The sequence below is a fragment of the Leguminivora glycinivorella genome, chromosome Z, assembly GCF_023078275.1.
Source record: "Leguminivora glycinivorella isolate SPB_JAAS2020 chromosome Z, LegGlyc_1.1, whole genome shotgun sequence".
Classification (NCBI taxonomy): domain Eukaryota; kingdom Metazoa; phylum Arthropoda; class Insecta; order Lepidoptera; family Tortricidae; genus Leguminivora; species Leguminivora glycinivorella.
This window is the reverse complement of record NC_062998.1, coordinates 5,165,027-5,177,365: the sequence shown is the minus strand read 5'-3', so window position 1 is coordinate 5,177,365 and position 12,339 is coordinate 5,165,027. Positions and strand designations below refer to the sequence as shown.

Here is a 12,339-nt window from a genome sequence, read left to right as displayed (position 1 = left end):
TAAAGGTCACAAGAAAACGCTAACCCAACTTATCTTAAATACTACGTTGATCTTTCTTTCATGCGGGGGCTTCGCCCCCGAGCCCCCCTTTGTTTGCTCTTAAAGGTCACAAGAAAACGCTAACCCAACTTATTCTAAATACAACGTTGATCTTTCTTTCATGAGGGGCTTCGCCCCCGAGCCCCCCTTTGTTTGCTCTTAAAGGTCACAAGAAAACGCTAACCCAACTTATCTTAAATACTACGTTGATCTTTCTTTCATGCGGGGGCTTCGCCCCCGAGCCCCCCTTTGTTTGCTCTTAAAGGTCACAAGAAAACGCTAACCCAACTTATTTTAAATACTACGTTGATCTTTCTTTCATGGGGGCTTCGCCCCCGAGCCCCCCTTTGTTTGCTCTTAAAGGTCACAAGAAAACGCTAACCCAACTTATCTTAAATACTACGTTGATCTTTCTTTCATGCGGGGGCTTCGCCCCCCGAGCCCCCCCTTTGTTTGCTCTTAAAGGTCACAAGAAAACGCTAACCCAACTTATTCTAAATACTACGTTGATCTTTCTTTCATGCGGGGGGCTTCGCCCCCCGAGCCCCCCTTTGTTTGCTCTTAAAGGTCACAAGAAAACGCTAACCCAACTTATTCTAAATACTACGTTGATCTTTCTTTCATGCGGGGGCCTTTTCTTTACTCTTAAGGATCACAAGAAAACCTTAACCCAACTTATTTAAATACAACGTTGATCTTTTTTTATGCGGGGGCTTCGCCCCCGAGCCCCCCTTTGTTTGCTCTGAAAGGTCACAAGAAAACGCTAACCCAACTTATTTTAAATATTACGTTAATCTTTCTTTTATGCGGGGGGCTTCGCCTCCCGAGCCCCCCTTTGTTTACTCTTAAAGGTCACAAGAAAACGCTAACCCAACTTATCTTAAATACTACGTTGATCTTTCTTTCATGCGGGGGCTTCGCCCCCGAGCCCCCTTTTCTTTACTCTTAAGGATCACAAGAAAACCCTAAACCAACTTATTTTAAATACAACGTTGATCTTTCTTTCATGCGGGGGCTTCGCCCCCGAGCCCCCTTTGTTTGCTCTTAAATGTCACAAGAAAACGCTAACCCAACTTATCTTAAATACTACGTTGATCTTTCTTTCATGCTTCCCCCTCGAGCCCCCCCCCTTTTTTTTCTGTTCTTATCTTCCGGCACCATCATCAGGCCTTGAAACCTAATCGTAGTCATAGTTCATTACAAGACTTTTCTAAGAAGCCCAAAAACAGCTATGATACGATGTTCCATCATGTAGTTCCAGTTCATATCTTCCGGCTCCATCATCAGACCTTGAATTCTAATCGTAGTCAAAGTTCATTACAAGACTTTTCTAAGAATCCCAAAAACAGCTATGATACGATGTTCTATCATGTAGTTCCAGTTCATATCTTCCGGCTCCATCATCAGACCTTGAAACCTAATCGTAGTCAAAGTTCATTACAAGACTTTTCTAAGAAGCCCAAAAACAGCTAATGATACGATGTTCCATCATGTAGTTCCAGCTCATATCTTCCGGCTCCATCATCAGACCTTGAAACCTAATTGTAGTCAAAGTTCATTACAAGACTTTCCTAAGAAGCCCAAAAACAGCTATGATACGATGTTCCATGATGTAGTTCCAGTTCATATCTTCCGGCTCCATCATCAGACCTTGAAACCTAATCGTAGTCAAAGTTCATTACAAGACTTTTCTAAGAATCCCAAAAACAGCTATGATACGATGTTCTATCATGTAGTTCCAGTTCATATCTTTCGGCTTCATCATCAGACCTTGAAACCTAATTGTAGTCAAAGTTCATTACAAGACTTTTCTAAGAAACCCAAAAACGGCTATGATACGAGGTTCCATCATGTAGTTCCAGTTCATATCTTCCGACTCCATTATCAGATCAGCTCAACAGTACCATATTATTGTATTGTCATCGGAACTACATATAGCTGCCAATTTTCATTACGCTACGACTCCTGGAAGATGGTTAAATTAGCCTCCGCAGATTCCATTACATACATAGTTACATACACGACGACCTAATAAAAGCGTGTTAAAAATCTGTAAACGTCTTTCCAAATATAATTAACGTGTGTTTGAAATTACTGTCAAAGTAATAAATATGGATGGACAAAGTGCCTAAAATATGTATCCACAGCCGTAACTTATAAAGTTATATTTGTTCGTATCTGTATTTAATACCTTAGCTGTACAGTGAAATTCTTAATAAAAAAACATCTTACTTTGTTATTCTTCCTTATTTGTTATCAATGTTATCATACAATATAAGACGAACTACGCACCAAATTTACGCATAAGCGATAAAATTGTATCTTAAAATGTCGCAACTACATAAGAAGTTCATAAGGTCACCAACTTTATTCCTTTAGAGATAACACACAAATTGATATTTTATATAAATTATACATATAACTTTTTTAAAATAGTGTCACTAGGTCAAGTTCGTTACGTATTCGCAATATGATTACGATTAGATTTAGATACGAGTTTAGAAAACTTGTTAGGGTTCCGTAGTCAACTAGGAACCCTTATAGTTTCGCCATGTCTGTCTGTCCGTCCGTCCGTCCGTCCGTCCGTCCGTCCGCGGATAATCTCAGTAACCGTTAGCACTAGAAAGCTGAAATTTGGTACTAATATGTAGATGAATCACGCCGACAAAGTGCAAAAATAAAAAATGGAAAAAAATGTTTTATTAGGGTACCCCCCTACATGTAAAGTGGGAGATGAATTTTTTTTTCATTCCAACCCTAACGTGTGATATATTGTTGGATAGGTATTTAAAAATGAATAAGGGTTTGCTAAGATAGTTTTTTGATAATATTTATATTTTCGGAAATAATCGCTCCTAAAGGAAAAAAAGTGCGCCCTCTAACTTTTGAACCATATGTTTAAAAAATATGAAAAAAATCACAAAAGTAGAACTTTATAAAGACTTTCTAGGAAAATTGTTTTGAACTTGATAGGTTCAGTAGTTTTTGAGAAAAATACGGAAAACTACGGAACCCTACACTGAGCGTGGCCCGACACGCTCTTGGCCGGTTTTTTTTTATTGTTTACACGTTTTTATAAGTAGTTTTAAAAAGTTTGAATCTTATAATGTCAAGGTAGAATTTACGCTTTGAATTTATGTAATTTTAATAAGAGTACCTGTATTCTTTTCCGTTTGTTAATCTTTACTATTACAGTTTTCATTTGTTTAACCTGCAGTTTGTACTTCGTAGGTACAGTCACCGCATAAATAGGTGTTGATTTTTGTACCTTGTCGCTTTAAATCGTTTGACATTTCAGACAAGACTTTAAAGTTGACAGAAAACATCATTATCTTATTTATGCCGGTGACTGTACTAGGTAGGTACTAAGTTATTTATTTATGTTTTATAGTTTGTACTTAGGTTACGTCGCATACGACATTAAGACATACGTATTATTCAAATTGTTCTATAAAGTTGACATTTGAATGCCAACACAATCTTGTGGAATAGTCGTGTTGAACCCGCGAGGCGGGTTAGCATGCCAGTCACGTTGTGTCAAGTTCTAACGCGATAGGCGATGAAATTTTACCATGCTGGCATAACGGTGCTGTTACACGGGCAACACAATTGCCAGAAATTCACATACAATTGCCGCGTTTGTTTAATACGCACCAACTAACTATGGAGCAAACGTGGTAATGGTATGTGAACTGCTGGAAATTGTGTTGCCCGTATAACAGCGCCTTAGCCGTGACGTAAGTCGTAAGACGCGGAACGGACGCCCGCGCCGCGCCGTATGAGTGTAATTTGATGCGCCGCGTCGAGTCGCTTGTCGCTTGAGTGTTGTGTGGCGCCGCGTTGCTTGAGGCGCGTCTTACGTCTTTCCTATACACAATGTACAGAGCAGACGTTTTTTAAAAATTACACTCGGGCGGCGCGGCGCGGGCGTCCGTCCGCGTCTTACGACGTGCGTCCCTTCTGGGTATTTTACATTGATCTAAGCGCGACAGCGGTGAGCGGCAGCCATACGTGCGAATGAAAAGTCCCATCGCTATGTCTCGCTCCAATATATGGCCGCCGCTCACCGCTGTCGCGCTTAGAACAATGTCGTGGCCGGGCCGTGAGAGTAGATTTTGTTTACATTTATTTAAATACCTAAAGATAGTGATAGAGATTAACGATATGTTTTGTACTTGTTTCAGTTGCTATGGTCGTTCTGTGCTTGCGTCGTGATCTCACTAGTCGTAGTCTTCTTCTATTACTACAGAAGATGGCGGTCGAAAGGTAATTACGAGTAAAAATATAATAATTAATATGTAAAGTAAAAGTTTAAAACCACAGATTTAAGAAAATAGTATTTTTTGATCTGGGTTTAAAACTTATTATGTAAAAAAAGTATTGGTCCTTGTGCTATCGTGCTTCAAACACTTCTCGAAGACATTATCACACTTTTGTATAGTCTTTCAACTTATCATAATCGACTAAACACTGACTAATACAATTGTCATCAATAATCGCAGCAACGAACGGGATATCTGACATTATAATTGTCGTTTACGAAAAAAAAATACGTGTCTAAAATTCTTTGATAATCTAACTGACGGAATATGATTATAGACATCGCTTTAGTTTACTATAAGACATGTAAGGATGAATTCAGTTTACGAGTACATCATCGTACAGCAAATTTAATTGAGTAAAAGCCTAGTTTACCTCGATTCGGGTAAGACACTAATCCCTATTCATAAACACTAAAGTTAATAAGCCGATAAAAATCGTATGTCCCTTTCCATCGTACCAATAAGTCAGAAAGAAGACTGTCCCATCTCTTTTTATTCTAACCTTTTTCAGAAATGCTAAACGGCGCCCCAGCCACAGTGGAGCCAGCGAAGCGTTTCCGCAAACGCGACAAAATGCTGTTCTACGGACGCAGAATGCTGCGCAAAGTGAAATCCATTTCCAACTCCGGTCAGGGTAGAAAGCGGCGCGCCGTCATGAGGTTTGCGAGGAAATTGTTGCAGCTGAAGAAAGAATCGGCCCCTGAACAGTTGAAGGTGAGATATTGTATACTACTTGACCCTTTTTAGGGTTCCGTAGTCAACTAGGAACCCTTATAGTTTCGCCATGTCTGTCTGTCCGTCCGTCCGTCCGTCCGTCCGTCCGCGGATAATCTCAGTAACCGTAAGCACTAGAAAGCTGAAATTTGGTACCGATATGTATATCAATCACGCCAACAAAGTGCAAAAATAAAAAATGGAAAAAAATGTTTTATTAGGGTACCCCCCCTACATGTAAAGTGGGGGCGGATATTTTTTTTCATTCCAACCCCAACGTGTGATATATTGTTGGATAGGTATTTAAAAATGAAGAAGGGTTTACTAAGATCGTTTTTTGATAATATTAATATTTTCGGAAATAATCGCTTCTAAAGGAAAAAAAGTGCGTCCCCCCCCTCTAACTTTTGAACCCTATGTTCAAAAAATATGAAAAAAATCACAATAGTAGATCTTTATAAAAACATTCTAGGAAAATTGTTTTGAACTTGATAGGTTCAGTAGTTTTTGAGAAAAATACGGAAAACTACGGAACCCTACACTGAGCGTGCCCCGACACGCTCTTGGCCGGTTTTTTAAAGTCTGTCTTATATGATTAGGTGGGCCATTTTTTTCAAAGTTGCCCACCCCACTTTTTTTTTGGATTTGGATATTTTTATGTGTTTTCCACTCAGAATCGCGAGCTCTTTCAATCCTAATAGGAGAGAAAAAGTGTCCCAAGGTTTTTTTCCCATTCCGTTACCATTTTTTCATACATTTTGTATGGCGGTAACGGCATGGAAGGTTCGAAAAAATGTATGGAAATCTAGGGACATTTTTTTTCTCCTACCAGGATAGAAAGAGCTCTCGATTCTGAGTATGAATCGCGTAAAAATACCCATGTTACAAAAGTGAGGTGGACAAGTTTGAGAAAAATGGCCCAGGTGCTGTCCAATTAACCGCAATAAAATATTGCCATATTTTATTATGATATGACTAAGGCCGTTTTCACATTATCCGATCCGATATCGGGTGTCGGACCGACATCCTACACCCGATAAACGCTTCCGATAGTGTCGGATGTCGGTCCGATAAAACGCATTGTTCCAAATCAATGAAGTATGATTTTGTATCAAAAATATTTTTAATTTTTTTTATATTTAATAATTATACGCACTACATTTCAAATATTTTATTGTAAAATTTAAATAACGATCATAAAAATACTCAAGAGTGGCAGCTAACATAAATAATTTTACATTTAACTATATCTACTAAAAGATAAAAAAAATAGTATCCGCAATTCGGAGCGATGAATACCAATCTTTTTTTTTTTCAACAGAAATTCATCATTAACAACTGTTTAATAGGCGCCATTTTTGTCACGCACACTACTACAAACGTATACCTACATTATATACGCACACATTCAAATATGATCGGCCGACAGCTGGCAAGGGGTTCGGCATGCCAAAAATATCGGAAGCGTCCTGCCGATATCGGCAGTTCGATGGTGCCTCGGACAAAAACTGTCGTAGGATAGTGCCATCTGGATTAAATGCGCAATTTTTGCGTTTTATATCGTTTTTTAGTAATAATGATCTATCAGATACATAAATAAAGACCTGGAAGCGCATAAATCTTACATTTTACATCCTTCCTACATCCGATATCGGATCGGATAATGTGAAAACGGCCTTAGTGTGACCTGAGTGCACGCTCATATTGAGAGACTAGCGGGGCGACGCGTGTGGCGAGCATGTCAAACAATTGAAGCTCATACAAGAAGTGTCCTGAGTCCGCGCTCACGCAAGCCGCCCCGCTTCACGCCCTTTGACCGAGCGTCAACTCAGGCCTACACTAAGGGCCGGTTGCACCAGCACACTTTGACGCCCCCTTCATCGTTAAAGATGGCTCCGACGACCGTTAAGTCCATATTTGCGTTGCACCATGCCATCCGTCAGTAAAAGGGTTACGATTCATTTAACCGGTGCCAGCGCACCGGTTAACGGCTCGTATTAGGTAAATCTAGGAACCAAAATGGCGGCCAATGTTTTGAATTTGTCCCGTATTTCACGAGTTTATGCTTATTTTGAAATAATTTGAGCTATTAGCAAAGTAAAATACTTATAAAACGTTTAAAACAGTAAAAATGTGGAAGTAACTAAACATAAAAAAGTGACAGTGACACACCAGAGTGGTTTTAAGGTTATTTTAATTGCGCGACGATTTGTGTTTGTAAACACCCTTAATTTAATTTATTTTGTTAATAAATGTGTGTGTTTATATTTAGATCGAGTGCAGAATGAGCTTCAGTTGAATATATAATCGATCGATGTTGTAAGAAATTCACAAGTGCGTCCTATGAGATCAAAATTCAACAGCAAATAATGAAAACTATTTGTCGACAACACAGTCTTTAAACAGGTCTTGGTATATTTGGAATCACGAATAAAATAATAAATATACTGGAAAAAGTTGTGGATCCACTATGACATCCGAAATCAGGGCGAGAATAACGACAAACATTGTATAAAATCCGACCTTCAAAATCGTATCTCACGACAGGAATCAACTTTCGTTTTAAACTATACACGTCCATGAGACATACGAAATGAAGTATTTTAGTGTGAAGCAAATGTGTTGGGACAATCTACACAACTTTTAGGCAACAGCATAGGCAAGATATCAGTGAAAAAATGTAAAGAAAATGTTATTATAATACTTCTGTTCATACCTACTTATCTGTGTTTTATTTCTCCTTTTATAACTTTTTCATAAACCTATAATGCAAAAAATTTGCAGTAGTCAACTTAAATTATTTAACATTTAACATGTTCAGTGCTGGCATCACAAAGTTTGAGACCAAAATAATGCTCCTCCTATGTCGGTGACACAGCGAAGTTGACTTATGCCAGTGGCATAGGAATGAGAATTTATTTGTTTCTACCAGCATAGTGTAGGCTTTTAGTAAAACAGTGGGATGAACGTGAATTCATACTATTCATAAACACTCCGGGCAGAGAGATGTAATCTTGAGTTTGACTAGTGCAAAGGCAAAGTTGACAATCAAGCATGTATTTCAGCTAATTAAATACATAAAGCTAACCAACATGAAAGCAATACAGATTTTATATCCTAAATAGTAATGCAAACATAGTAAGTATCTGCTTGAAATTCACTTTACTTATACCTAAATTTTTCATGTCGGTCAGGGATAAATTCTTGACACCAAAATGTTCTAACCATTTTAAAGTATTATTACCTACTACTAAAAATCCTCAAATTTTATTTCATAATTTGTGTTGCTGTGATATAAATGATGCAGCTGAACATTTCTAAAATAAACCAGAGTCTAAGATTTCATAAGTAGGCACATATAGTTCTGTACTTATTTTTCAGCATACTGTTGAGGGTGGGCTTGTGAATATTGTGGCATGTCAGAGCATTATCAGACTTTTCAGTAGCAGTATATATAGGCAAAATAATTTCTAGTTGTGTCATGCTAATTTGGAAACTTTACTTACTATTCTGGAAAGAAGAAATACATATACCTATGTGAAATTAAAACAGTAATTTCATGGGTAATTTATCTACACCTCAAAAAAAGGAAATTATAACTTGAATAAGCAGATAGTTATAAAAGAGTATAGTGGGAAACAATGACTATACAGGAAGGTAGATAAAATCCTGTATTGTTCATGAATAAAGTACTAATTATCATAAACTGTGACAGTAAGTTAGAAAGAAAGAAATATTATAGGTAGGACTTTATTTTTACACAAATTGACTGAGTTCCATGATAGCTTAATAATGCTTGTGTTGTGGGTTACTCAGACAATAATATAATTATGTAAACACTTGATTACATAGAAAACTTACATACTCTGGAAAAAATGTGTCTGCCGGCCACATTTAAACTATCGGTGCTGTTCTCTAACATGTGAATAAATGGATTGATCCCAATAGATGCCAGCCTCAAACATATTGCAGTGAAAATGTGGTCTTTAGAATAAGCATTCAATTTCCAATTTTATAACCACAATTTTTAATGGGTTGGGGTCTATTAGTGGAGACTGTATAGTCATTTGGCACATAAAGTAACAAAAATATATTTTATTAACAAAATTGAAATTCTGATGATAATAAGTTGTAAAACTTTATTTTCTACAAGTTTCTTCCAGACTTCCAGTTAATTTCATAGTATAATTTGTTGATTTCTAGAACAGATTCACTTGTAGAACTGTCATCTTGTAGTCCATATCAAATGGTGTAAATCAACTCTGAAAAGAAAGCAACATGTAACTTATTATTATATTTAGTACTTAATAATCCTTTTCAAACACAACAAAATTTAAGTAAAAGTACATAAATAAACTTAAATGTCTGCTACTACAAACAGTTTTGTCATTAATCTTATTGGAAATTTTGCCATAGGCTGTGTGCTGTGTATGACATTGAACTTACCTAGTACTGCACCAAAAGTATGCTAATTTGTTTCATAGCCAGTTCACGGAATAAAGGCTATGCATTTGGGTAAGAAGTCTGTAATAAGCTACCTATAATTATTATAATACTCATGAGAAAACTTGCCTGGTAATTGGTTCCTTCATTCCTTGTTACAAAGGCTTTTAGGTTGGAAATAGCCACTTGAAAGTCGTAGAGATGCGTCCTTTTCATGCGTCATGAATATACATTAAAGATAACCACGAACACAAGTGTACATAAGTGGTGTAAATTGTTAAATATTTCGATAAGAGCTGCAAAGAAAGTTTAGTTTGCGCTAGTTTGCGCCTAAGTTTTTTTTAAATAAAGATTTTGACATTTATATGATTGGGTTGCTATATGAAAAATTAATTCTACCATAAAAATGTTGGTAGGATTTCATTCACGACCTGGCATCACAGTTAGCGGTTACGTTCAGTAATTTTTGGGTTGGTGCAACGCAATTCATTAACAAATCGTTAAGTCCCCCACGTAATCGGTAAAATTTTACGAACAGAGCCTACATTTACAGGTGGTTTGGTGCAACTGGCCCTAAATGTGACCGGCAATGGCCTAACCAATCTACACGGTACATGAGGAAACCGAATAATTTTAACAGCGTATTCCTCATCATGTTAAAAGAGCAAAATGTCATATAAACTTTTCTGGATTTCGCATACTTTCAGAGATATAAGCATTTTAAAAAATAACAATTACTTATTATAATAATTAATATAACTATCCTCGTTGATAAATGTCACAAAAGAACTAATAACTCACTGCAAAAACGAAATTTGTAGAAAAAAGTAAAAATACATCAAAAAACAACTAAATTTTTTTTGCCAAAATTAGCTTGAAGTCATATAACATTTTATCTTTATTTTGCCCTCAGAAATGCGTAGGCGTAGTTAAAATCTTTCGGTCCCCTCATGTTACACCTTATATATCATCATTGTATTAATTTGCCATTAAACATTTGTCCTAGGTCCTAGAACCCCCCGCGGAATATCTAGAAGAGGACCTGACCAACGACGACCGGGTGCCACCAGACGCCCTATACATGCTACATAGCATCCGAGTATTCGGACACTTCGAGAAACCGGTGTTCCTGATGCTGTGTAAGCATACGGAGATCCTCAATCTGCCTGCGGGGGCTTTCCTGTTTAAAGTTGGTGAGTGGTGATAAGAAAATAAATAGTGACGACCGGTCTGGCGCAGTCGGTAGTGACCCTGCCTGCTGCGCCGCGGTCCCGGGTTCGAATCCCGGTAAGGGCATTTATTTGTGTGATGAGCACAGATATTTGTTCCTGAGTCATGGATGTTTTCTATGTACATAAGTATTTATATAATATATATATCGTCGTCTCACAACACAAGCCTTCTTGAGCTTATCGTGGGCCTCAGTCAATCTGTGTAAGAATGTCTTATAATATCTATTTATTTATAATATTTACTGAATATATTAAAGAGTTTTGACGCGCGAAAGCGAAGCGAAGCGCTGGTGGCCTAGCGGTAAGAGCATACGACTTTCGATCCGGAGGTCGCGGGTTCGAACCCCGGCTCGTACCTATGAGTTTTTCGGAACTTATGTGCGAAATGTCATTTGATATTTGCCAGTCGCTTTTCGGTGAAGGAAAACATCGTGAGAAAACCGGACTAATTCCAACAAGGCCTAGTTACCCTCCGGGTTGGAAGGTCAGATGGCAGTCGCTTTCGTAAAACTAGTGCCTATGCCAGATCTTGGGATTAGTTGTAAAAGCGGACCCCAGGCTCCCATGAGCCGTGGAAAATGCCGGGATAACGCAAGGAGGATGAAGCTAGGAACATACTATGCGGACGTCTATCGTCGCGCGACCACTGACGCGGATCTGGACTATGAATATACACTTAACCGTGCAAACTATCGGTCGAGGATGATGGAATGAAATCTTCGCTGGATGTTTTTCGAAAACTGATCGGTCGCGGTCGGTCGCTCTACGGCGGACGTCCGCGTAGTATGTTCCTAGCTTGATGAATGTTTTTCAATAATTTTCCTAATTTTTTTGTATTTCTTGACAGGTGACACAGACGAGAACGTGTACGTAGTACAGAACGGTCGTGTCAACGTATACATTACCAATCCAGATGGCAGCAGTCTTTCTCTGAAAGTCGTCAGAGCGGGTGAGAGCGTCACCTCACTGCTGAGCTTCACTGATGTGCTTACGGTATGTCCACGTAGAGTAAACTTCGATGCCTTACGTCACACCTCGGACACTGGCGATCAAATATATGAAAGAGGCGCGTTCCTAGCACACAGTCTAAGCTCGTGTAGGTGAACGCGTACTATGCTTGTATGAGTGACATATGGCAGGTCGACTGTTCGCGTTTTTGACAGGCGGTAACTGTCAGGTAACCGAGAGGGGGTGGGCGGCACTTTCAGTGGGGAGCGGAAGTGGCCATACTATATGATAATACTCTTTATTATACTGTGCTTAGGCACTGGTCCCACCACTAGCTAGTAAAGCGATGAGCTATCGGCTATTTATGCGACAAAAGATAGTCGTTGCCGTGTAAACAAAAGAAAGAGATGTATTATAGCTGAGCGATGAACTATAAAATAGTCAATAGCTCAGCTATAATACATCTGTCACTTTTATTTACACGGGAGCGACTATCTTTTGTCGCACAAATAGCCGATAGCTCATAGTTTGCTAGCTCGCCATGGGACCAGTGCCTTACGTCGCGTATTCCCTTCCCTTTACATTCCATTGTCTAAGGATTTCTACCCTCCTTTGCAATCCACAGTAACTACACAACCGGA

The 12,339-nt window shown here is 38.5% G+C and overlaps 1 protein-coding gene across 5 annotated transcripts in view; it reads left to right on the top strand.

Annotated features, from left to right (window-relative positions):
- LOC125241646 (neuropathy target esterase sws) overlaps positions 1–12,339 on the top strand; it is an 80,445-nt gene that overhangs the window by 20,717 nt on the left and 47,389 nt on the right. For all 5 annotated transcript variants that reach the window (XM_048150214.1, XM_048150213.1, XM_048150216.1 and 2 more), the window contains exons 2-5: positions 4,224–4,305; positions 4,873–5,075; positions 10,525–10,711; positions 11,598–11,743. In XM_048150214.1, the coding sequence (XP_048006171.1) occupies positions 4,224–4,305; positions 4,873–5,075; positions 10,525–10,711; positions 11,598–11,743 (618 nt within the window). The remainder of the gene's footprint in view (positions 1–4,223; positions 4,306–4,872; positions 5,076–10,524; positions 10,712–11,597; positions 11,744–12,339) is intronic.